The sequence below is a fragment of the Meyerozyma guilliermondii genome, genomic scaffold (assembly GCF_000149425.1).
Source record: "Meyerozyma guilliermondii ATCC 6260 scaffold_1 genomic scaffold, whole genome shotgun sequence".
In the NCBI taxonomy this organism is placed as follows: domain Eukaryota; kingdom Fungi; phylum Ascomycota; class Pichiomycetes; order Serinales; family Debaryomycetaceae; genus Meyerozyma; species Meyerozyma guilliermondii.
In genome coordinates this window covers 2053181-2077839 of record NW_001809800.1, presented here as the reverse complement: position 1 = coordinate 2077839, position 24659 = coordinate 2053181, and the positions used below count along the sequence as shown (strand labels likewise).

General features: G+C 43.3%; 14 protein-coding genes across 14 annotated transcripts; 4 read left to right on the top strand and 10 right to left on the bottom strand. All coding sequences in view use genetic code 12, as the record gives it.

The window, feature by feature from the left end:
• Positions 1–151: 151 nt before the first annotated feature.
• Positions 152–1789, bottom strand: PGUG_01197 (nucleobase cation symporter-1 family protein; the record flags this gene model as incomplete). Its single annotated transcript, XM_001487770.1, has 1 exon — positions 152–1789. One exon carries the CDS (start codon positions 1787–1789, stop codon positions 152–154), a length of 1638 nt encoding a protein of 545 aa, XP_001487820.2.
• A 278-nt stretch (positions 1790–2067) lies between these two features.
• Positions 2068–3972, bottom strand: PGUG_01196 (Zn(II)2Cys6 transcription factor; the record flags this gene model as incomplete). The annotated part of the gene is made up of 1 exon (XM_001487769.1): positions 2068–3972. The coding sequence occupies one exon, from the start codon at positions 3970–3972 to the stop codon at positions 2068–2070; it is 1905 nt and encodes a 634-aa protein (XP_001487819.2).
• Positions 3973–4703: 731 nt separating this feature from the next.
• On the bottom strand, positions 4704–5678 carry PGUG_01195 (uncharacterized protein; the record flags this gene model as incomplete). The annotated part of the gene is made up of 1 exon (XM_001487768.1): positions 4704–5678. The coding sequence occupies one exon, from the start codon at positions 5676–5678 to the stop codon at positions 4704–4706; it is 975 nt and encodes a 324-aa protein (XP_001487818.2).
• Positions 5679–6506: 828 nt separating this feature from the next.
• PGUG_01194 (uncharacterized protein) lies at positions 6507–7451 on the top strand (the record flags this gene model as incomplete). Its single annotated transcript, XM_001487767.1, has 1 exon — positions 6507–7451. The coding sequence occupies one exon, from the start codon at positions 6507–6509 to the stop codon at positions 7449–7451; it is 945 nt and encodes a 314-aa protein (XP_001487817.2).
• A 304-nt stretch (positions 7452–7755) lies between these two features.
• Positions 7756–9933, top strand: PGUG_01193 (uncharacterized protein; the record flags this gene model as incomplete). Its single annotated transcript, XM_001487766.1, has 1 exon — positions 7756–9933. The coding sequence occupies one exon, from the start codon at positions 7756–7758 to the stop codon at positions 9931–9933; it is 2178 nt and encodes a 725-aa protein (XP_001487816.2).
• A 302-nt stretch (positions 9934–10235) lies between these two features.
• Positions 10236–11930, bottom strand: PGUG_01192 (uncharacterized protein; the record flags this gene model as incomplete). The annotated part of the gene is made up of 1 exon (XM_001487765.1): positions 10236–11930. One exon carries the CDS (start codon positions 11928–11930, stop codon positions 10236–10238), a length of 1695 nt encoding a protein of 564 aa, XP_001487815.1.
• Positions 11931–12384: 454 nt separating this feature from the next.
• On the bottom strand, positions 12385–13677 carry PGUG_01191 (TauD/TfdA dioxygenase family protein; the record flags this gene model as incomplete). The annotated part of the gene is made up of 1 exon (XM_001487764.1): positions 12385–13677. One exon carries the CDS (start codon positions 13675–13677, stop codon positions 12385–12387), a length of 1293 nt encoding a protein of 430 aa, XP_001487814.2.
• A 385-nt stretch (positions 13678–14062) lies between these two features.
• On the top strand, positions 14063–14833 carry PGUG_01190 (uncharacterized protein; the record flags this gene model as incomplete). Its single annotated transcript, XM_001487763.1, has 1 exon — positions 14063–14833. One exon carries the CDS (start codon positions 14063–14065, stop codon positions 14831–14833), a length of 771 nt encoding a protein of 256 aa, XP_001487813.2.
• A 622-nt stretch (positions 14834–15455) lies between these two features.
• On the bottom strand, positions 15456–16817 carry PGUG_01189 (FMN-dependent alpha-hydroxy acid dehydrogenase family protein; the record flags this gene model as incomplete). Its single annotated transcript, XM_001487762.1, has 1 exon — positions 15456–16817. One exon carries the CDS (start codon positions 16815–16817, stop codon positions 15456–15458), a length of 1362 nt encoding a protein of 453 aa, XP_001487812.2.
• A 146-nt stretch (positions 16818–16963) lies between these two features.
• PGUG_01188 (uncharacterized protein) lies at positions 16964–17893 on the bottom strand (the record flags this gene model as incomplete). Its single annotated transcript, XM_001487761.1, has 1 exon — positions 16964–17893. The coding sequence occupies one exon, from the start codon at positions 17891–17893 to the stop codon at positions 16964–16966; it is 930 nt and encodes a 309-aa protein (XP_001487811.2).
• A 14-nt stretch (positions 17894–17907) lies between these two features.
• On the bottom strand, positions 17908–18855 carry PGUG_01187 (uncharacterized protein; the record flags this gene model as incomplete). The annotated part of the gene is made up of 1 exon (XM_001487760.1): positions 17908–18855. The coding sequence occupies one exon, from the start codon at positions 18853–18855 to the stop codon at positions 17908–17910; it is 948 nt and encodes a 315-aa protein (XP_001487810.2).
• A 312-nt stretch (positions 18856–19167) lies between these two features.
• Positions 19168–22707, bottom strand: NUP159 (FG-nucleoporin; the record flags this gene model as incomplete). The annotated part of the gene is made up of 1 exon (XM_001487759.1): positions 19168–22707. One exon carries the CDS (start codon positions 22705–22707, stop codon positions 19168–19170), a length of 3540 nt encoding a protein of 1179 aa, XP_001487809.2.
• A 301-nt stretch (positions 22708–23008) lies between these two features.
• Positions 23009–24022, top strand: STD1 (Std1p; the record flags this gene model as incomplete). The annotated part of the gene is made up of 1 exon (XM_001487758.1): positions 23009–24022. The coding sequence occupies one exon, from the start codon at positions 23009–23011 to the stop codon at positions 24020–24022; it is 1014 nt and encodes a 337-aa protein (XP_001487808.2).
• A 46-nt stretch (positions 24023–24068) lies between these two features.
• On the bottom strand, positions 24069–24650 carry PGUG_01184 (uncharacterized protein; the record flags this gene model as incomplete). Its single annotated transcript, XM_001487757.1, has 1 exon — positions 24069–24650. One exon carries the CDS (start codon positions 24648–24650, stop codon positions 24069–24071), a length of 582 nt encoding a protein of 193 aa, XP_001487807.2.
• Between the last annotated feature and the right edge of the window lie 9 nt (positions 24651–24659).

Below are 24659 nucleotides of genomic sequence, written 5' to 3'. Positions count from 1 at the left end.
CTTCAGCTGTTTAAAATATAATCTCTTATTTACTATTCTGCCCTTTTATAATATATATAAACACGATACAAAATCTATCACTGAATTAAACGCATAAAAACCTTGCCTATAAAGAGGACCATAAATATATCCACTCCGTTCCGCAAATCTGCTAATCATCAAATTGCTTCTCCTTTGGGGAAAACGATTCCCTCTTAGAAACCTCAGAGCCGACAATCACCTCTATCCTTCCCTGGTTACTCACATCAAAATTCTCAAAATAATCGTGATCATCACATACTCCAAGGTTTTTTGGGGGAAACACTTTGCAAACTATGATGTAGAGAACGAACGGGCACACGAAACCAAAGATGATGTTTCCGAAATAAAAGTTGTTCAAGCCAGCAGGAATTTTGACGTCTTGTACTCTTCCAATCAAGCCTGGTATTCCTGGAACTGCAGCTGCAAGCCACACAAGGATAGCTCGAAGGTTGAAACCTCCAAGAAAATAAAACGTACCATCGGGATGCGTACTGTAAAGGTCCAGCAAAGGAAGGGTATAGTTTCGTACAACCATAAAATCCGCTATCAATATTGCTATGATTGGGGTTACTATAACTCCAAAAGAACTCATAACGTTCATAAAGACAGACGAAGTATTATAGAAGCGCCAAGGCTGTACTACCCATGATAGTAAGGCAGTTATGATGGCTCCCCTTCTAATGTTAATGAACCTTGGATACACTCCTGCCAAGTCCATCCCCCCGGCAAATCCCATGGCTAGTACGTTGAAAGTAAGTTGCGAGAATGCAAAGGCAATTCCAAGAAAAAAAGCACCAGCTCGTAATCCGGAATTATAGTTTTCACCCATCCACTGAAGCACAATATCGGTTGGAAGCCACATTGCTGTACCGTATAAGTCCTGGGTGGCCGAAGCACATAAAAGTCCAAATAGAGGAACAAAAGTGCCCGTTATCAAAACAGAAGTAATTATTCCCAAGTACATTTTCCTTTTGGACGACGCAAATCTTGAGAAATCGCTTTGATTCGTCACATCAGGAGATAATGCACCATACCATATAGTCATAGAGTAAACCCACATCCAAGCTGTTTTCGAAGAGCTCATATTGACCCCTTCATGAAATAGACTTCCGGGACCATGATTTTTTTTCAAGCAGACACCAAATATGGCTATAAATGCAGCAGCACAAGCAGCACAAGACAAGTTGACGTATTTGTTCATCCTTTCGGGTTTCATAAACAAGAAAAAGATTTGAATTACCAGAAACACAAAAAATCCAATAAAGTCTCTGGTGGTCATGGCAACGCTGTCCGGAAACGTATTCTTCATGTTCATAAAGTCTTTGCTGAAACTTGAAAAAGTAACAACAAGCCCTAAACCACCCAACCAACTTTGCGATCCATAAAATACCACTGACAAGATAAACCGAATAAGAATACCAATTCCAGAGCCATATATTCCAAAAATCAGTCTCATACACACAGTGTACCCAATATGGTATTTCAGGCCCATAGTGGAGTTCAAGCAGGTATACAATATAATCAACAAATTCCCCAACGTTAGGGCTCCCATGGTGTGTTGAATATTTAAGCCCAAACCTAGCATAGCGCTACCTGTGGACCACGTCCAAACTGTGATATTGGGTACCGCCCAGTAGCCAAAGAAGGACCAAAAACCCCAGATTCGTCTAGAAGGAGGCATTGGCTCCAAATCTGGGTTTTTTAAAATATTCGGGATATCATTATTCTCATGAGGAACTTCAAGTTTTGTGAGATATTCATTAATCATGTTGATTGAAAATTGAAAACTTGTGCTTGAATTTGGGAGTTTAAGAATCTTGATCAAATTTAAAGATCATATCGTTTGACCCGATCGGGACATCCTCTGATTGACTTATCAGGCGCCGAACTCTATGGAGTTCACAATCTGGAGATGCCCGTTTCGCGATAACGATCTAAGTTTGCATGCAGATCTGATAAATTGCTCGCAATTTTGCTGCAAATTGAGCGGATCTGTGATAGAAAATATACCAGAAGACAGCTCAGAAGACGACCTTAATATCCCCGTCAGTACGCAAATACATCCACGTCACTGCCACTGTCCAAATAATCGTTCTTTTCGTCTCCATCCGTGGCACGATTCCAAAACTTGTTAAGTTTTCGCAAGGCATAGGTAGAGTTCGAAGTGCCAATATCAGCTGAGTTTCTGAAAAATTTCATCACCAATAGCTTTTCCTTGTCTTCCAAACAATTTAGCCCGGCCACAAATATGGGCCACTGTAAAAGAATCATTGAACATTTGGTATGGTTAGACAATTCCAGATAGTGTCCCAAAAACGAAATCAATTCCAATAGTTTTCGATTGACCGTTTGTATATGTGCTCCTTTGCTAGGAAATTGAAGACCCTTCCTCAAGAGTATCACTATTGACGCAAATACATATGCTTGGTGGCATATATCCATCCAACTTATCACAAGCTTTTCATTCCGAATAGTGACCTCGCCCAATAAAGATCCTGCGGTTTGAGCAAAAGAGTCTGACTTGAGGATACACCGGCGGTCGATGAACTCGAAGCTCATCTGTTCATTGAATTGACTCAATAAGTCAATGATCTCAAAGGTGTCTGGTAAAGTCTCATTTTCTCTTTCTCTGGTTTGCTTTACTATTTTAATGAGGCCTCGTATTGGCGTCAAGCAAGTGTAGTGCATACCAATTAGCAAGTTGAATCCATCCGGTCGTATGATTCCAATTTCTCTCAAAATTTCAATCTCCTGAACATTATCAGTCGTCAACATGACACTCATCTCCTGTTGAGTTGCCAAAGTCCCACCACGCCTGGAACTTAAACCTGCCAAAATCTCGAATGAGATGAACCATTGCTTGCAGAACACCATTATTTTTGACTTGATAATCGAATGTTCACTGTCTGGAGTTGAGTAACTTAAGAGTAACTCCTTAGCTCCTCTCAAATGTGAACGCCAATCCAGGTTCAGAATGGATGCATTCGACGATACCAAAAATAAGATTGTTAAAAGAACGGCTTCAATCTTGCTATTAACCAAGTTCTTATCTTGCCTGGCTTTTATTAATGCTGGTTCGAGGAGCTTGGAGCATGTTACCAAGTACTTGTAAGATGCCTCATCGTCTTCTTGGAGGTGATGTTTTTTGAAGCTCATTTTTGCACCTTGAGCCATGATTGCTGATAGTAGAAATGACTCTCTGGAAGCTGTCTCTAAAAGAATGTCTCGAGCAGGGCAAAAGTAGCCTATCTTCTCATCATAGGAGTGGAAAGGTTGAATGATGGTTGCAAAGTTATTGTAAAATTCCTCAAGGTAGATACTCTCTTGATTTTTGCACACTTTGATATACTCAAACGGTATGTTTTTTGGTAAATCATTTGCATGGCTCATTGGCTCGGTACCACCGTACGTGTCGGTAAGTTCAGTGGCACTGGCATTCTCAATAGTGGCACTGCTAACATTATGATCCACCACCATCATGTCGTTTACTATTTTGTTCAAGTCAGAAACCAAAGAACTGAGGTTGCGCTCGCCAATTTCTAGAGAGTCTCCAACAAAATTGGCTATTGAGGAGGTATCGTTCAAATTTTGCGGTTTTGGTTCAGTACCGAAAATAGCGATACCATCCTCCCTGTTAGGAACTGGAATCTCTTCACCAAATGTCTCGGTTATTTCTCCTCGTCTACCATCGACTTGATCCTGCCAGCCGGATTCTGTCAATCTCCTCTCGACAATATTCCTTCTGGACTTTTTCCTCGCACTTTGCTTGCCACCACCTATTTCATCGTTAGACAACTCTGGATACAGACAACTTTTCCGAAGCCTCAGGCATTGCCAGCATTCTGGCTTTTGTTCATCACACTTTACTCTTCGAGATTTGCATTGAAAACAACCACTTCTGCTGTAACTCCCTCTCTTCTTTCTTTCCTTGTTACCGGAACCATCTACCATATTGCGAGTAAAAAATCCAATATTCTCGTGTGTCCCGAAAAGGAAGTATCGTTATCAAGATCTTTGCACCAGATTCCTCGCAAATTATTATTTAGATAAGAAGCCTTGCAGTAGTCACATGGGCACGACAAGCTATCTCAACTTGACATGAGGTTGCTTTTTCCTCTTGCAATAAGTGACGTTCTTCATTGTTAGTCAAGCAATACCATTTAGGCAAGTAGACTCATTTTGTTAACATGTAGTTGAGAGTTAAATGTTCCACAAAAATGTCTGGACATAAGATATTACCGAGTAAGTAGGGATTATCCAAACTGGCCCAGTGATTGAGGTATTCAATCCAAGTCCGCAGAAACGACTGCGGTATCTCTTGTTGTTGCCGATATAAGTGCTGGAGAGGCGTACAACCCCAAACCAATGCCAAATCGAATCCTGGTCCTATGTTGGCCAGTGATTGAACTTTGATTTGAACGGACTCATGGCGACCGCAAAACTTCCAAGTGTTTTGAGGAAGTGGAGAGGGGTGAAGGTTAGCCCATGGAGTAGTAGTGAGGAGATGAGCGAAAGGAATTGCTGGCTTCGGAAGTGAGCCCCGATTAGGACAGCCGCATGCCAAGACGGACTAAGCCGCAAAATTCAAGTAATTGATAGCAAATAGTTAGCAAATTAATAGCAAAAACCACAAAAAAGGGTAGAAAACAGTAAAGTGAAGTGAATGGATCTACTCCTCTTTCTCACTGATAATATGGGGCAATTTGCTCTTCGGTCCACTCGTTAAGCTTTTTAGCGGTTCCATCCTTCAACCCCTGTTTAATAAAGCCACAATACTCTTCAATTTGTCCCCAAGGTCTCACGAAACAGCCGCTATTTTCCACTGTGATATCGGGGCTCAACGCCGCATAGAGCTCCGTATACGAACCATACACCGGATCCTTCAACAACAGCCGTGCCAACCACTGTTCGAAAGCCAGAGTGTTTCTTTGTAAATCTGTTTTTAACCCGCCTGGATTGAGGGCAGCAGTGATGATCTTTCCTTTGTACTTTTCCGCATAAATCAAAGCGTTGTAATTAAGCGCCACTTTGGACTGACCATAAAGTGCGAATAACGTACTTTTTCCATCCTTGTCGTTGATCTCCTCATAAGGAAGCAAGCCCCTTGGTCCAGGAGCAAAAAGGTACGAGTTGGAGGACACCCAAATCACCCGCGGCACAAATTGGTCAGTTTTAGCAGCTAAAACTACTGGGTCAAGGTACTTTTGAAGCAAGTAAGGTGCCAAAGCATTGACGCCCAATTGCAAGTCGTAGTCCTGTTTGGTGACAGATCCACGAGGAGGAAGCATCACACCGGCATTGTGAATGACAATATGGATTTCAGATTGTTTTTCCACAATGTTTTTACCACATTTTCCAATAGAGGCCAAGTCGCTGAAATCACCCTCAAAAATTTCCAATCTTGAAGTTTCAGCACCCTCCAGTTTCAATTTGTCCTCAGCAGCCTTCATTTTTTCCAAACTTCTCACAACTACCAACACTTGGGCACCAGCTTCCAAGAGAAGTTTGGTGGTTTCGTAGCCAATTCCCGCATTTGCACCTGTTACAAGTACAGTTTTACCTGTTAAATCAGGATAGTCCTCTGGTAAGAATTTAGGTTTGGACGGACAAAGATTGTTGTTGTAGAGATTGCCGAATTTTTCTGTGAAACTAGCCATGGTTAATTAGGAAGAAAGATGGATTTGCCACAAGAAACGCCGCAGGGAAAGTAGGGGGACCCTGCATGGTGGCTTGGACATGGCTGGAAATTGGTGCACTGGTGAATTGGCTGCGAAAGAAATAAACTTTGATGGCTGCGAAAAATAAGCTTTGGAATTTGAAATTGACTTTGGGTTTGAGTTCCCACTAGCGTTTCTCCGAGGCTGTCTCGAGTGAGGGAACACTTCACATTCCAACTGTAGTTATATGAACTAAATTGAATATTGCTTTATTCATCGAGTTAAACTTTCAGACTATATTCTGAGAGATTGCGTCCTAAGCACTACCAAACTATAACAATTCGTCTCTTTGATTAATTTGAGGAAGCCTGTCTTGAATACCTGCTAAGATTTTCATTGAAAATTATTTTTCGCTTATTTTCGCACAATATATAATTTCAGCCATTCGTGCTACGACCAAGCGAACTCACCATGTATTGTTCACCTCAAATGAAGTCAGAGTATGCGAATTAGCTAGCTTGAATATCAGCTTCCGCAACATCATCATGTTTTTTTAAACTATGAGAGAACTGTAAAATAGCTGACAATTTGACCTTATTTTGAGAACTGGGATAACTTGAAATGGTTGATCTATCTTAGGAAGAACAGTTAACCTTCTCAACTTTTAACTTTCTAAGTTTTCACTTTTCACTTTTTCAATCCATTCTAATTTTCATCGACTTCACTCCAAATTCGCGAAATCTCGGATTTAAACTTCGTAAATTGATTAATCATGCAGGCACTTCTTGGCATTCCCATATAAACAATGCAGCCCCACAAACCAAACAAATGACTCAGGAGCCGCCAGCGTATACAGAAGCAACTTCACAGCCTCAGAATGGCTTCACAACATTCTCCCACTATACCCACACCACCACTCAAATAATAAGAAAGTCTCTGAAAAATGTGCAAAGAAATCAAAAAGTGAGTCGATCAGGGTGGTTTTTTCCAATAATATATTCCATTTTCATCGTGATAGCTCTTCTCATGGTGACTCTTGGATCAGTTTCGTATGGCGTAAAGGACATCTATATAGTTCGGTTCGACATTGGATACACTCAATTCCAGGTTACAGAAAACATGACCAACGAAAGTTCACAAAAACCAATTTTCATGGGGTCAAACGGTGCTCTTCCAGACGACTACGAATATGTCTCTGGCTACAATCTTGGCTTCCATGAATATTACCAAGTGGGCATCTTCAATTGGCTCCAGTACTATTTGCAGCCAACGAAAACCACCAAGATTTCCAATCTGGAAGGCATAAATCTTCCCAAAACTCTTAATGAAAACTCCGAGAAACACATTAATGTGCCAGGATTCAATTATAAACCAAAATCTCATCCCAAACTTAATTCCATGAATAATGCCTTCAAGGTACTTCAACCAATAAGTATCATGGCACTAGTCGGGTTTGTAGTTTGTTGGTTCAGTGTTATTGCCGACGCTTCAGGAAGGTTCAAATACGTTCCGTGTGGATGTCTTGCATGGTTTCTGCTAATATGTCATCTTATATATGCAATCTGCTATACTATTGCAGCCATTGGATATGCCAACGAAATTCGCAGCCAAGTCAGATCTACCCTGGTTCGTTCTGGAACCACAGGCATGGGTCTCTTGTGGGCATCCTTCGTTTTTCAGATAATTGCAGGTGTTTTTCATAATGCCAAAAACATACCACTTTCTCAACTGGGCACTGACGTACCCCACCATGTCCACCATCTGCAGGATTGACACACCAGCTGCACACCTCGGAGTTACCAGTCGCGTGCAGGAAGAATAGCATGCTCTTTCCAGTGCCGCGGATGCACAAAGCGGAGGTGTACGGATGTACTCACCAGTGACCCGAGGAAAAATTCAGAAAAATTCAGAAAGAGTTGCTATAAAATACAAAATATGAATCGGACATACATTCCAAAAGACAATTAATAGCTTTTGGTACAAATTTTACCCTCTCTTTCTTCTTTCTTTTTCGCTCTCGGTATTCCACGTCAACCTCGGACCCACGCCCAGACACCCCCGAAGTTCACATGATCGCATGTGCATCTTACCCCCGCAATTTGCATGTTATAAAGCTGGATTTTGTCACAAATATCTAAATTACACTATGGAAGTAAAAAACACGATTCAAAGTGGTAATATCCCTACTCCAGCTTTGGCCATTCAGGCGGAGCGTGCCAAGGCTACCTTTGATCCTGAACTCATGAATCATTTCTTGGAAGGCTCCAAAGAAAAGTCCGATGAAATTAAGCAGATGATTCAACAGATGGAAAGAGACCCAATTTTACAAGTTTCTTCCAAAGTTTATGACATGACCAAAGCCGAACACAGATTGGAGACAGCACGCAAAATAGCAAGACTTGCACTGTACATTGAGCTGGAAAACTTTTCGTCTTTTGAAAACAGAATGTCGTTGGTCAGTTTGATGGATCCTCAACTCCATACCAGAATTGGTGTCCATTTGGGATTGTTTTTGGGATGTATTCGTGGTAACGGAACGTCGGAGCAGATGTACTACTGGGTTTTGAACAAAGAAGCTGCCTATGTCAAACAAATCTACGGATGTTTCGCCATGACAGAATTGGCCCATGGTTCCAATGTTGCTGGTTTGGAGACTACCGCCACCTACGACGTGGAAAACGAGCAGTTTGTCATCAACACTCCTCACATTGGTGCCACCAAGTGGTGGATTGGAGGTGCTGCTCACTCGGCTACCCATACTACTGTGTACGCCAGATTGATCGTCAAGGGCAAAGATTATGGTGTCAAGACTTTTGTGGTGCCTCTCCGTGACTCCAACCACAACTTGAACCCCGGTGTTGTTGTGGGAGACATTGGAGCCAAAATGGGAAGGGATGGTATTGACAATGGTTGGATCCAATTTTCCAACGTGAGAATTCCTCGCTACAATATGTTGCAAAAATACTGTAAGGTTTCCGCCGACGGTGAAGTTACCGAGCCTCCAAACAACCAATTGTCTTATTCGGCCTTGTTGGGCGGAAGAGTGGTGATGGTGAAGGATTCGTTCAGATGGAGTGCCAAGGTGGTAACCATCGCTATCAGATACGCCATTGCCAGACGTCAATTCAAGGCATCTAAAGCTGGCGAAAACGACGGGGAGAACCAGATTATGAACTATCCTTTGCATCAGCGTCGTTTGATCCCCTTGTTGGCCACAGCCTATGCATTTTCCAACGGTGCCAATGTCTTGGACCAACTCTCCAAGAAGACGATGGACAGTTTGGACCATGCCGTTTCGCAAGATGACAAGGCTGGTATTGACAAGGGAATTGAGGAGATGAAGTCGTTGTTTGTGGCTTCTGGCTCGTTGAAATCCACTTGTACCTGGTCTACTTTGAACACCATTGAGCAGTGTAGACAAGCTTGTGGTGGACATGGTTACTCTTCATACTCTGGATTCGGAAAGACTTACAACGACTGGGCAGTCCAATGTACCTGGGAGGGAGACAACAACATTCTTGGTATGTCGATTGGAAAGCAATTGGTCAAAAACATCAGTGGAGTTATCAAGGATGGAAACAAGGCCACTGGTATTCTTGACTTTTTGAACAACACTAAGCAATACTTGAACAACGAAATTGTGTTGAAGAAAGACCAGCTTGAATCTTTAGAACAGGTGTTGAAGGCTGTGGAAGTTGCACTTATCAGAACCGCCAACCAGGCGTTGGCAGACTTGGACAAGAATGGTGAGGACTGGGACTACATTGGTGCCAGATTGGTGGAATTGTCTAAGATGTTGGCCCATTTCTTCATGTTGAAGTCGTTCCTTGAGAAGTTCAATACCCTTGAGGAAGGGCCAATGAAGCTGGTCTTGAAACAGTTGGCTCAATTATACTCATCGTCCGTCATTTTGGAAGGATTCTCCGGTATCTTTTTGACTTTCAAGGTTTTGGATTCCGACACCGTTTCGTACTTGTCTTCTGAGTACATCCAGAAATTGTGTGCTGACTTGAGGCCCCATGTCATTCCATTGACTGATGCTTTCAACTTGTCTGATATGATCATCAACTCCTCGTTGGGTAACTACGATGGTAATGTCTACGAAAACTTTTTCAAGATTGTTAAGGACAGAAACCCTGCTCCAGGAAGTTACACTGCTCCATACGAAGAAGAGTTCCGTGCTCACTTGAACAGACCATCGTTGGAAGACAGACAGAGAAACGAGATCAATGAGGATAACGAGGAGTTGGTGTAGATGAAAATAAATTATTATAGTTCAACGGTGTTGAGCAGTAGAATAAACTGATTAGCTTTTAAGATGTAGTTTCTGGAATAAGTAATCGTTGTTGATTTATTTTTTAGTGGAAGTTATTTTAATCGTATTTTTAAAATGAGTCTATTTTTGAATGAAGTTGAATTAGAGATCTTGAAAAGGTTGTACTATTGAATTCGCTTATATAGTTCATTAGGTCCTGAAAGTGTCTTGACTTTATTCAAATTTGTAACTCTATTTTCTATTCATATTTTACTCTATTCTATACATATCTTATCTCTTTTTTAGTCCTCACACACAGTCCACTTGACCTCGGGGATGTCGTTAAAGTTGTAGAAAATGTGCCTCACCTCGATCATACCAGTTTCAGCAACATACTCCAACCAATGGTTAATCATCTCTTGAAGTTTTTCTGGCTCATCTTTGGCCAAGTCGGTGGTTTCTCCAGGATCATCTCTAATATTGTATAGCTCCCACTCACCAGACCCATAAGGAGCAGGAATGTTCAAAGCTTTGTATGGGTCCTTTCGAACCGCCTGTTGGCCAAATAGCTCCCATCCTGTAACCGTACCATCAGGATGAACTTTTTCGTCTTTTCCAGCCAAATGCGATACCCACGATTTTCCTTTTGGAATTGCTACTTTTCTGCCCTTGTAAGTCGATCCAGGATGCTCCACTCCAGCTAATTCAAGAACAGTGGGCAAGATATCCATCACGGTTGTGAATGTGTTGTAGATTTTTTTCTCTGGTGATGGCTGCAAAATTTGAGGATGATGAACAATTAACGGACATCTGATTCCACCTTCCGACGCCCACGCTTTATATTTGTACCATGGGGCGGTAGCGGCTTGAGCCCATTGGTCACCATAAAAGACAAATGAGTCCTTTTTGCCAATATTCTCGTAGGAATTATTGTAGTAAGTGTTGATATAATTTTGGATAGGTGCAGCTCCCAATGGAAGTGCCTCTCTCGTCATTCCTTCTGCACCATTATCTGACATAAATGCAATGAAAGTATTGTCCAATTCTCCCCTTTCTTCCAAAACCTTCACCACTTTTCCAACATTTTCGTCCAAAATATCCACCATCGCAGCGTACGTCTCCATGATTCTTGCTTGGTAGCGACGGTCTTCGTCGCTCAAATCTTTCCATCTGTCTTTTTTGAGCGATGTCATGACATGAGGCTTGATATTTTCAGGGACAATACCCAATTTAATTGCTGCTTCCAATCTGGTCTTCCTCAAGTTTTCAGGACCATTATCATATTTTCCTCGGTATTTTTGCACCCGTTCTTCAGGTGCCTGATAGGGCCAATGCGGAGCGGTATAAGTGAGACAGCCAAAGAATGGTCTTCCTTTTCTCAAAGACTCGTCCACAATATACTCAATTCCTTTGTCTGTATAATAGTCAGTGGAGTAGAAATTTTCTGGAAGAGTTTCAGGATTAAAATCCTTGTCGTCTTCACAGAATAAAGGTGGTAAAAATTTGAAATTGGTATCACCCAAACCAGGAAAGTACTTGTAATGATTTCCAGCACCAGGCAACAAGGTGAAGACTTTTTCAAATCCTCTTTTCACAGGCCAATATTCAGGTAATAAACCCAAATGCCATTTCCCAGAAATCCAAGTAAAGTAGCCGTCGTCTTGAAGAATTTCAGGAAGTGGTGCGACCCTATCATTCAAGTAACCTTCATAACCTGGTTTGTCTTTAAACGCATCTGGGTCACTTCTCATGAATTCTGCCATCTGACCTAACCCAGCAATGTGGTTATCGGTTCCAGAAAAAAGCATTGATCTTGTAGGAGAACATGTTGGAGCGGTATGAAAGTCGGTAACTAATGCTCCAGTTCCTGGAGTATTCCAGCCTTTACTCAATCTGTCCAAATTTGGAGTATCGATCTCCCCTCCATAAGGAGTCAAGTCTGTGAACCCCAAGTCGTCAGCAACAATGATGAGAAAGTTTGGTCTCGATTTTGTCATTGGGTACGATTTTGGTGCGATCTGCACTTATATAGACGCAGCCACAGTGTGGCATCTGCGCGAAATTGCAACCTGTCCCAAAGAGGAAATACGATCGATTGCAAAAAAAGGTGCCACATTACGCAAGGGCAGACTGAATAAAGTTTGGAATATGAACTGAAAACGTGAGATGGGTAGGTTGTAGGATTGTGGAAAGGTGGTGAATAGATTGAAAAGTGTAAAAAGATTGAAAGGAATTGATTTATTATAACTTTCTACATTTTAGTTTTTGATTCATTTTATCAAGATATTCTAGTTTTTTGTAGACTCAAAATTAGAGGCGCTGAATAGATCGAGGAATTGCATAAATTGAATATGGAATTGAATAAAGGAAAGAAATTGCATAAACGGAAAGCTAAGATTTGGATAAATTGAAAAGTAACTAGTTTGGACAATTGACCATTTCAAATGGTTTTTAATTTCCATTGGAACTTCCATTCGCATGTCCATTCGCATGTCCATTGGCATGTCCATTCGCATGTCCATTGGCATGTCCATTGGCATGTCCATTAGAGTGTCCATTTTCATGTCCATTTTGTCCATTTTGTCCATTTTCCTTCTCTTCCTTAGTTTCCCTGTCCAAATATGGCTTCTCGCCAAGAACAGTAATCCTAAAGTGGTGACGGTGACCAGTCTTGTGACGCAAAAAGTCGGCAATGGCAGTGTGCAACACAATACGATTATCCCAGGCAATCACAGTGGCTCCCAGAGTTCCACGGTGTTGGGCTCTTACCTGGAAGTCGGTGCTGTTAATATGAGCATCCAAAAAGTTGAGTATAGCACTCGACTCGGGTCCTTTAAGACCCTTGATTGACTTGACAAATCCTTTTGAAAAGAAGAGCGATTTTTCACCTGTAACAGGATGGGTTCTGACCAAGGGGTGCTCGGTAAAGTAGTCCTTTTTGACTCTAGCGACCCCTCCGGTTAACGCAGAAAACTTGTTTTGGTAGTAATTGGTGTGGATGGCAGTAAGCCCTTCAAGCAACTTTTGAAACTCGGGCGAAAGTCTTCTATAAGCTTCTCGAGTATCAGCATAAACGGTATCACCGCCGGATTCGGGAGCTTCAAGCGCAACGAAAAACGAAAAAGAAGATGGGTATTCTTCAAAACTGATATCGGAGTGCCAACCCACCAGAGTTGTCCTGCTAGCAAATTCTCCCTCGTACCGTTCTGGACCACCTTCCTTTCTGAAAGTCACCAAAAGTTCAGGGTACCCATCAATTGAGTAGGCAACAGGATGGATATGAAGCGGTCCAAAATATCTACCAAATTCTCTCGCAAATTCTGGTCCCTTGTCTCTGAAATCCTGGTCATGGAACACAGCTAAACCACGAGTAGCCAAGTAAAGTGCCAAGTCGTTCTTTCCTGCATCGTCGAGCTTGCTCAATTGAATCCCATCGATCTCAGTTCCAAAGTTAGGAGAGAGATCAAATGTCTTTGCGTCCTTGTTGTAGAACAAGTTTTTGAAACTAGGATCTCCCAAATGGCCCTTATCGTTCTTGGCGCCATCAGGATTGGCAAAAGCATTGTATTTACCTTCATCCTCAAGCTTAAAAGGTGACAAATATTCGGGATACTTGACATGTTGCCTTACTTCCTCGAGGTCCACGGCCCTGGCAACCTTGCCTAATTTCAAAGCCTTTTTGAACTCTTCAATGAACAAAGGGTCGTCAAGCTCTGCACCGTTTTGTCTGTAGCTGTAACTCATTTCAAGGGTGCAATATAGTTTCAAATATTAAGTTTATATATACCCCATGGAGCCCCACTTCTGAGCCACATTTTGCAGCCACACGGATAACGGTGCCACAGCACCTAATTACCCGCTAGCGCCGTAATTTCGCCTCTATTCACGTTTTAGATCAGCGTATTACTCATCGTGGCATTTCAGGTTCCCCGATCTGGAACAAAGCAGCCACCCCATACTTCCCCATCGATTGGCATAAAATATTCCTATCCGATTACGTCAGCGGAACCCTCTCCAGCTCTCTAGAACTGCAAAATGAAAAATGAAAAATGCCAAGACCAGTGCGAAAATTCCCGAGTGACATCTGATTTTTTTCAGTTATGGTCCCTTGCACCCCAGGTTTCCTGTAATGTGCAACTTGCTATTTGCCCGGCTGGACGAGATCACCCTGGATGTGAGGCGATATACTGAACATGAGGCTCTAGTAAGTCGCACCTTGTCGATTGTATCGTCGTCGTTGTCGTTGATTTCTGGACTAATTTCGTTGTACTTTTTTTGGCGACTCAGCCGCAACAGAAAACTCATCTTTAGGCACCAGTTGATTCTTTTCTTAGTATCGTATGACTTCATCAAGGCGTTGTTTCTATTAATGTATCCCGCACGAGTGATTGCAAGAAGTTCGGTTTATTATGATGTTCCGTTTTGCAAAGTGGTGGGATTTTTCACCGCCATGTCCATTGAGGGCTCAGACTTGGCTATTGTCAGCTTTGCTGTCCATGTGGCACTCCTCATCTATCGTCCAAATGTCAAGGTGAACACTGGTTCTGCCACAGAAGGTGGCTTGTATCCGTACCGAAATTACGTCTATATTGTGTCCATTGTCATCCCCATTCTTTTGGCTTCCTTGGCTTTTGCCAGTCCTATCAGCTACACCCCATTGACTAATTGGTGCTACTTGTCCACGGAGGCAGTTTGGTGCCGATTGGCGTTGAGTTGGGTGCCTCGCTACATCATCATAGTTGCAATATTTGTCATTTACGGATGCGTTTATCGCCACGTTACTAAACAATATAGTGTCGTGGCTCGAAGGTTGCGGGGGGGCAAAAAAGGTGAACGGTTATGGAAACGGTCCTTGAAAATGTTAACTTTTTATTTTATTTTCCAATGTGGAATTGGCTAGCGACGTCAGTAGTGAGGTTTCCGGACCACAAAAATTCGGGCTAAACGACGCCTATAACAGCTTCAAGACTCGTCGCACCATCGCAGAACGCCAGATGAAGTTGATTTTCATATATCCAATATCATATGTGTTTTTGTGGATAGCACCTTTGGTCGTCCATGCCATGGACTTGAAGTACGGTACCAGTCGACGTCCAGTAATGTGGATCACCTTCATAGCCGCGTTCATGCAACCTTTCAATTGCACCGTGGATACGCTAGTTTTCCTCTTACGAGAAAAACCGTGGAAAAATGAAGTGAATACCGGTTTCGAGTTCACTCCGCCAGCGCAAAATCAACCCGCCGTGAAAAATCAAGAACCCGACCACGCCTCTACTTCAGGCTCGGAAATGGATTTCATGGATTTTCTAAATACCTGAGTCTATGTCTCGTTCAAAAACTTGGGAGGTGCCAACGGTTCGTACCCGGCATTGTATAGCATGTCTGGAGGTGCGGTTCTATTGTGCAAACTTCTCAAGTCCAAAAGCTCTGGCGTCAAGTCACTGAGTTTACTGACCCCAAGCAACTTCATATCAAGAAGAAGCTCGCGCTTGAGCAACTGGATGGCTCTCGTGACACCTTGTTCACCATAGGTGGAATTGGCGTAGAGGAATGGCCGGCCCAATCCCACGCCTTTTGCACCTCAAGCATAATGCCTTTAATACATCGGTTCCACGACGGATCCCTCCATCAATATACACTTCGATTTTCTCTTCCAACTTCTTTTCCTTGAGAACCGGCATCACATCCGCCAAAACCTCGACGGGAGCACGAGAAAAATCGAGCTGCCGTCCGCCGTGGTTCGACAATACTACTGCGTCTACCCCATGGTCAATGGCTAGCAACACGTCTTGAACCCGCTGGACGCCTTTTATTACAATAGGAAGCTTCGTCATCGACTTGAACTTATCAATGTCTTCCCAGGTCAACCGCACGTCTTTAAAGTTCATGAGTGGATCGTCAGCATGCGATTCGGTTGAGCTAACCTCGTCTTCATCGTCAAACAACCTAAACTTCAAGTCCTTTTCTCTCCGACGAAGCATAGCAGTGTCCACCGTCACAAAAATTGCCTTGAGCCCGAGCTTTTCACATTGCTTGATAGTGTTATAAGAAATGTCTCTGTCTTCATTGACATACAATTGGAACCATTGAGGCTGGTTTTTTCTGGCTGCCTCGACGATTTCCCCCAACGAGTACGACGCAGTCGACGAAATCATCTGGATAATGCCCTCGTTTCCACATCCCCGAGCAATAGAAAGTTCTCCATCCTCGTTACCCATACGAGCTTGGGCCGCGGCTGAACAGTAGAATGGAGCAGAGGATTTTACTCCCAAAAATTCAGTACTAATGTCCACATCAGAAACATCTGTGAGCACCTTGGGGTTGAAGAAAATACGACTAAAGGCATAGTGGTTTTCTCTCAATGTGATCTCGTCGTCGGCTGCGCTGGAATAGTAGGCCCATGCATGCGGAGTAAGAATCCGTTTGGAAAGGTACTCAAAGTCGGAAATGTTGAAAACTTTGGACAATTTGGGCAATTGTCCTCGGAGTTGCTCCCGCTCTTCATCTTCTTCGCTCGCAGTAATGTCCTCGGCGGGTTCCAAATCTCCCACAAGAGGACCCAAGCATTTCTCCGGATCGAGAAATTTGGTGAAAACGTCCTTGGCATGAAACTTGTTGAAAATTGTAGAGGCGTTCTTACCAGCATAGTGAAGAATGATTTTGGCTCCTCCTGGGTGCATTGGTAGAAAGTCTGTCAAGTCATAGACAAGTCCATTGATACATACCCATACACCGTCCTCTTCATTGTTATGTTTCTGTAATTCATCAACGGTGATTTCTCTTCCCTGTTGGGGCCGTATCCAACCTAATAAAGTCTTTTTCGCCTGCAATTGCCGCAAAAGCCAAAGAACCGGCGATAATAGCACCAGCTGTAAAATGAGCATTGGGCAACTTGGGCCACATTCTAGGTGCCCCAGCTCTCCAATGGAGCCCGCGCGACCCCCATCTCGACCCAATTCGTAAACCTGACCTCGGAAATCTCATGAAAAATAATCAGCCAATCCCACACACCGGGTTTTAAGCGGCATAATTACAGTGAATAATCTCCCGATATGCACGTGACCGCATGTCCACCGACAAATACGTCAAATGCGGAGTCGCCTGTTTCGGACACTCGGACCGAGATTCTCGCATCGCGACCAATGCATCCGCCTTGTTGCACCGTTGCAGTTTTGGGACCGGAATAATGTGCCAAAAAAGTGCCCACAGCACCAGAACCACTTCCACATGCTGGATCCTCCGGTACTCCATAAAAAGGTGCCAAATTGCGAAGTTCCAATTGTCCATCTTGGTACCATCCAAAAATGCCCACCCCAGTCCAGCCGTATTTTTCCGAAATTTTTGAAAGTTCCGCCATATCTGGCCTGACTTTCTTGACCTGCTCACCATCTTGCAATTGTAGAGTGAGCCATTTGGGTCCATCATCCACCGAAATGGGCTCTTCGACAAAAGTGTCAATTTGCAAAACCCGCTTGAGATCGGCAATTTCTTCGTCTCCTACCGGGCTTACTTTATGGTACGGCAACTTGAGCCAGAGCTTCGATTCCGCTAAGGTTTCACACTCGTCAATAGTGATTTCCACTAATCCAGCTCCGCATTGTTGCACAATCCGACCATCGTGCGGCTTAATAAGTCCACCTTCAAGTAACGCAAAGCAAGTTCCGAGCGTGGGGTGTCCGGCAAACGGAAGTTCGCTGGTTGGTGTGAAGATTCTCACGTTGTAATCAGCACTTTTTTCGGTTGGTTTCAAAATAAATGTTGTCTCGGATAAATTGGTCCACCGGGCAATTGTCTGCATTTGGTCCAGATTCAAGTTGTCGGCATCGAAAAAGACCGCAACGGGGTTGCCAAAGTACTTTTTGTTGGTAAAAACGTCAACTTGCTTAAACTTCATCTTGGTTAATGAGAGCAAGTCTGACTCATGAAGATCATATAATTTCAGTACTGCATAATGCCCCATATTTCTCCACACTTTCAAAAGGCATCATTTTCATACGGGCATTCCAGTGCTACGTGGCCGTCTTGTTCGCAGAGCCCGCACCAATTGTCTCTCCCCGTGCTCGGGTCGGTTTGCTTTTTGGGCTCGTAAATTGGAAGTTGGTTGTTATTAAGTGAGGTATGGGCCATTTTCGTCAGAATATCATCCAACGCTTTTCTATCGTTTTTGTTCTTTTCGGCTTCGAGTTGCTTCTCTAGCGTTTCAACCCGACTCTGTGATGCTTCGAGCTTGCGTTGGAGCTCGTCAATCTCTTTTTCGTGGAGTTTTTTCAATGCCTCGATGTTGGCACCTCCCTCCAATTCTTTCAATTTTTCTTCGTAAAAAAGTTCCGTTTCTTGCTGAGTCGAAGACATCAAGTCCATGCTTTCACGCCAGTTTTCCCGAGCTCGTTCAAACTCGGCTCTTTGTTTGGCCAATTTTTTGTCTCGTTCTTGAAGGTCTCTCTCGTACTCTTCAAGCAACGGTTCGAGTTCAGCCACTGTTCTTTGAAGTTCTGTAAGAATTGCTGATTTTTTCTCCGTTTCTTCCTTCAACGTCTCGTACTGTTGTTTGTAAAACAACGCTTCTTGCCTGGAATCTCGGTTTTTCTCGGGTGTAGACTGGGTGCTTCTCTTCGGTATATGCAATTGGCGTCCATTTCCGCTACTTTGGCGACTTATACGACCACTCGTGTCGTTGTCCAACTGGGGGTTCGAACTCCTGAGCCTTTCCCACGGAATAAATAACCCAGTTTGGGGAATCTTGACATCAAAATATTGTACACCATCAACATTTCCTGAGTTTTTTCCGCGGGAAGTTGCCAAAGGACCTATCAATTCTATGCCCCCGAATACTCCAGCTTTGCCGTCGATAGGTCCGTAATATCGAAGTATACCATGTCCTCGTGATCCGGGAACCGTCACCTGTGTGCCTACAAGATCCATAAAGAACGAGCGCGATGCGAGAATAAATAGACGGCCTGCACGAAAACAATGAGCAGACAAGTGCACACTCAGTAGACAAACCCGAAAATAGGGATCTGGGAATATTGCGTGAATACATAGGTTAATGTTTGAAATGTGTTATGTGAAGAGCGGATCATGTAGGAAACTTGTAGAAAATTTGTATATAAGTAGTACGCAAATTGTATATATTCGCAGGTATTACTGAACTTATGAACTAATGATTAGCTATGGTGGTCTATTTGGCAACTTAGGTGTATGCGATTATGAAGAACTTTTTGTAGCCCGCTCGAGCTACAACTCACTGTAATAATCATGCCACTTTCTTCGTATATCGTAGGTGGATAAAGGCTTGGTTTCGATCATTCTTGGCTCGCCAAGGTTCATGGCTTGGATATCTTTTGTCAATTTGTTCACTTCGGCTTGCTTGGTATTTATACGCCGACTCAACTGCACCACCGCTCGTTCCAAATTCTTCACAGTGTCTCGCGAAGTACCAGCTTGTGCCTTTAATGGCATAAGCAACATCAAGGCTTCGTTATATGATTTCTGAACATTCTTGACCTTTCTTCTTAGTTCGTCTCTCATCATTTCACTTCTTGAATCGAGTGGTCGATTTTTCGCTGAAAATGATTCGAGATTCTCGGTCAACAGCTTTAGCTGTGCAAGCTGCTTTTCAAGAGGAATACGCAGCTTTTGCGATGCTCGAACCTGGTTTTGTAAGTTGGTGAGACGCTCGTCTAGACTACCAAACTTAGCTCGGTTTGTAGCTGTGATTTCTGGAACATCAGCCATTTTCTCCTTCAATGCTGAGGCCAGACCAAGTGTCCATTGAGTTGGTTCTTCGAGCGATACGTCCTCATTTCTGTAACTGTGAGCATCAATAAAGTCTCCCAAAATTGCTTCATTCTCACGCAAGATCTCCAAATGTCCACTCGTCTCCTGGTATATCTTACTCACCATACCTGCAATACTCTGCTCTGATCCAACATTACTCGTAAGTCCGCCGTAAGAAAGAAGCTCCACTTCAACAGGTACATTTATGTAGCCCTCAGCTTCCGCCTTGTCCACGATTTCGTATTCATTTATCAAGTCTTCATCTTTAGCCTCGTCTTCTTTATCATCAACCTCTTCCTCCTCTTCATCTTCACCTTCTTTATCATCAAAATCTTCTTCCTCTTCTTCATCTTCATCATCTCCACTGACTTCAGATCTGTTCTCTGGCGTCTCTACTGTTTCCCATTCTTCGTCATTTTCGTCATCTTTATGAAGCGAGGTTTGGTCCTTCTCTGCAGTTAAGGACCCACGCTCTTCATCATTTCCACCAACCTGAAACTTTCGAGAGGAGTTCACAGATATAGGATTGAGACCTGCCAGTCTTGGTTGCTCGCTTGTATCAAGATCACTTTCTTGCTCGTCACTCTGGTCAGATTCAGAGGTTGCCGGCTCCGAACTCCGAACCACAGACTTATCAGCATCAAACAAAAAAGCAGGCTTGGATTCTGACTGTTGTCGATTATGGAAACCTTTGCCAAAAGGAGACAGAGTTCCTTCTTTCTTAGAGTCAACTGAGAGTGATGAAAGTTCAGGAAAAGGAGAGCTCTCTTTACCTAGGTTGGTTGTTCCTGGCGTATCTTTCTTGTCATTCAACCTTGCAATTAAACTTTCTTCCTTCTTTTCTCCACTCTTTGTCTGTCCTAATTGTGCGAACGGACTTGGTGCCTTTGGTTTTTCCAGTGATTCTAAACTCAAACGATCAAGAGACTGGCCGGAAATTGGGGAGTCTTTGGTGGATTCACCAGCTATGTCATCGACTTTCCTTTCTTCTGTGGCCGTTTCCAGTCCCAATTTTTGATCAGAGGAAAGCAGCTTGTTCTGTTCTTGATTTTCAACAGATTCTCCAACGAGTTTCTTCTCTTGATTTTCAGTAGGTTCTCCAATCAGCTTCTCCTCTTGAATTTCAGTAGGTTTTCCGATCAGTTTCTTGTCTTGATTTTCAGTAGGTTCTCCAATTGGCTTCTTCTCGTCTTGGTTTTCACTAGCTTCTCCAATCAGTTTCTTCTCTTCCTGGTTCACCGGAGGTGCTCCAAAAATCAGCTTTTGAGGCTCCGTTTTACCAAACAACAGTTTCGTTTCATCCAACTTTTTGTCTCCAAATAACGGCTTCACCTCTCCTTGTTGGGCCCCAAATATCAGCTTCTGATCGCCGCCAAATATCAGGTTGGTGGAATTGGTGCTGCCGAAAGGTGACGCCTTGGTAGCGAACTTGCCAAAATTGGACGATACAGTTGATGTAGATCCAGAAGTGGCATCACTGGTTTTCTTTGATGAAAATGACAGTTGCCCAAAGCCGGATGCTGATGCTTGCAGAGAGCCAAAGCCTGTGCTCCCAAAGCCTGTGCTTCCAAACCCTGTGCTTCCAAACCCTCCTGCAGTAGCTGTACCACCAAAACCTGTATTACCAAAGCCTGAACTTCCAAATCCTCCTCCAGTAACTGTACTTCCAGTGCCTTTACCTCCAAAACCTGCACCACCAAAGCCTGAACCTCCAAATGCGGGTTGTGCATTTTGGAACGAAGGTGCAGCTGTAGATGGTTTTTGATGCTCTTCAGAAGACACAGGGTTAGCAGCCTCAGGGATATTTTTGGAAGGTTCCGAAACAGTGGCATCAGTAGGTTTCAAACTTAGCGACAATTGCACAATAGCCTTTTGAGCACGCTGCAAGCTCAAACTGTTCTCCTTCACCTCATGAGCAGCAAATACCCACCAAGCAACAAGAGTTCCCATACTAGTTAGACACCAGAGCTTCGGCAAGACGCCAATTGCCTCTTCTACTGAAGTTGACACTTCCAAAACCTTTGTTTTATCGTGAGACAAATCAACCGCAAGTCCTACAGCCGTGGCATCCTCACCTTCGTCGTCCAAGGGCATTTGGGCTCGTTCAGTTTCGTTGATCTGTTCCACCAAAGATGCCTTCAGGTCGTCGTGAACAATGGTATCGATAGCAGTCGCCTTGGAAGAAATTACAAAGGTTATGCTCTTATTGGGAATCCACTGCTGGACCAGTTTCGAGTAGTATACGCTTCTGCGGTTGGTGTCTGCGTACGCTGGTGAAATATCCACTGGTTTAAAGCTCTGGGACGTTACGTCCAAAGCGAAAGATTCGAGATCCTCTTCTTGATTCGAGAATGATGCTAGTATTTTCTTGTCTCCAAGACTTATAACAGATACAGCTTCGAGACCATCATCGGCTTGTTTCGAGTCGGAAACTTTGCCATCGGGGCTCACAAAGCTTATAGTGTTGCCATTTGCTGTAATCAATTTGTCTTCAGGACTTGACCATGAAAAAGCACTTACACCACTTGAAACTTTTTGTTGATGCTTGTCCTGTAAAATGTATAATTCTTTGTCGTTAGTTAGCACCAAAATGCCATTATGTTGCCGTGAGGGTCTTATAGAATTGATATTTTCAAGTTCCAGTTGGCGGTGAAAATTATCTCGTGTTGGGGTCTCAAAGTTATCACTTGACATCGCCAATAAAATACCATCGTCCACAACAAATAATTGCGATTGATCGTAACTAAAAGCGACCTGGGTCACTTTTGTAAACCCGCTCAAAATTTTGGGCTTTTCTTGTTGTTCAATCGTCAGAATCTTATCCAAAACAACATCCTTCGTATTGGAACAAACCACATAACCAGATGAAGAAAGGTCCAAAAGGTCTAGATAGTCACTTTCTAATTCACTAAAATCCAAAGCATCGTCAAATACCTTGATTCCTTCTTCTTCCGTGGCAAGCTTGTACCCAAAATTTTCTGTTTCGAGCAGATCCATGCTACACTAGTTTGAAGAACGAGAGAACCAAAAGGTGAGATGGGCCACATGCAGTACCCTAAGGTCGAGAGACAGGAGGGGAAAGTGCATGTAAAACTACAAACAAATAGACGAAAAGAGCCCAAACTTTCCAATCCTCCTCAATTCAACATCCACATTCAAACTACCCTCACCACTTACTTCCACCTTCAATTTCCGCCATTTTACCTAAACCGTTCTCTCTCCACTTTGTCACGTGACCACTCGTCACAAATTCTCAAATTCAAAAATCGTTGGTTCCCTTTTTCCCATATAGTCCACCATGTATGGGGCTCCGTTCTCGAGACCTTCCCTGCAATCGTCCACACCTTCCCACTTCAAGGACTCGGCTAGAAATGCCATTTACCAGCAACTTTCTCCCTTGGTGGTAACTTCAAATAGTGCCGGATCCATCAGGTCTGCTCCCTCCCAATATCAAATTTATAAAAATCCACCGCCAATTCCGCTGCACCGATCTCAGGCATCGAGTGTCTTTTCTGTGAACAGATCGGTACGGTCGGCTCCTTCGATATATTCGAGTTCCACAGCAACAATTCCCGAGGATGCGGAACCTGCTTCCACCACTGTTGATCAGCTCATTAACGATATTTCTTTGCATGAGGAATTCTGTTTCCGTAAGAGACAAGAACTGCTTCAGAACGGAGTGGTGGCCCCTGAAAGCGCTGACGATGAGGTGGAGTTCTACAAGATTTCCTTGGGTTCCGAACTTCAATATCAGCATCCTGAATCGTTGATCGACTGGAATTTGAATGTTACCCGGTGTAAACTATTTCTAATCCACCTTCCAATCGTTTCCTCAACTCCCAACTTTACCTATTCCAACACCACGTTGCCATTGCTCGTTGGAGACCTTGCCAAAACTTGTCATATTGTGTTGCTTCAACCTCATATATCCGACAAGGAACTCATATATACCCTATTTTCATCTAATATCTACCAGGAACACAACTTGGACTACAATTTCAAAAAGTCGGTGGCTGAAATATCCGTCAAGCAATCTCGGCTTCTTCAAATCAATTCGCTGCTGCTGTCTCTGCCTATAAAATCCACCGAATCATTCCTCAAGTCCAAATTCAAAGAAACTGCGGTTCGCAACTACCTCATCAACCTTGCCGCCGCCGCTACCACTGCTCACGAGTACAAGCTCAAAAGTGAAGAGATTAAGAAATTGGCCAAAACCGACCCTACCCGTAAGAAAAAACTCTCCAAACAAGAAAAAAAATACTTATGGGATCAAGTGCGTCTGGACGTATTTAAACGGGCTGGTTTAGAGTGATGACTTACGATATGTAATAATATGCTTAAATATGTAGCGGGATATCTCAATACCGTTTCCTTCTTTCCTTCACCGCCTTATAATGTGCTTTTCTTCCGCTGGTTTTTTGCTGCTGTATTTCAGCATACTTTCTCTTAAAGAACTTATTGGCATCTCCATCGTTCAAGATTTCTTCCGCAAGCGTTTGTCCTCGTGAACGTCTCAGCATTCGTGACGAATAAAACTCTGTGTTTCCTTGTATGATTGTCCCAGTAGCAAAATACTTGGGTATTTGCCATTTTTCCTTTTTATAGTGACGTTTAGGGTCTAATGCACTTCTTTGCTGGATGATTGCCAAGTCCCGCTTGATCTGTGGAGTTAGTTCAGGTCTGGACAAACCAAACCAATTGGCGCCAGCTGAATCGTCCTCTTTTTTGGTGTGTTTAATGACGATAGGATCATTTATCTTTGTGATATCTCGAGTCTTTGTTGGACCTTCTTCTTGTTGCTCCAAAGCCGATTGGAGCTTGGGGAGCTTCGAAAGCTGATTCTGGATCTTTCTGAATTCATCCTTCTCCTCTGTGGTCTCGCCGGATGTGGCTTGGCGTAGCTCCAAGAACAAATCGTCTAAGCTTTTTTCCTGGGACATGGTGGTAAT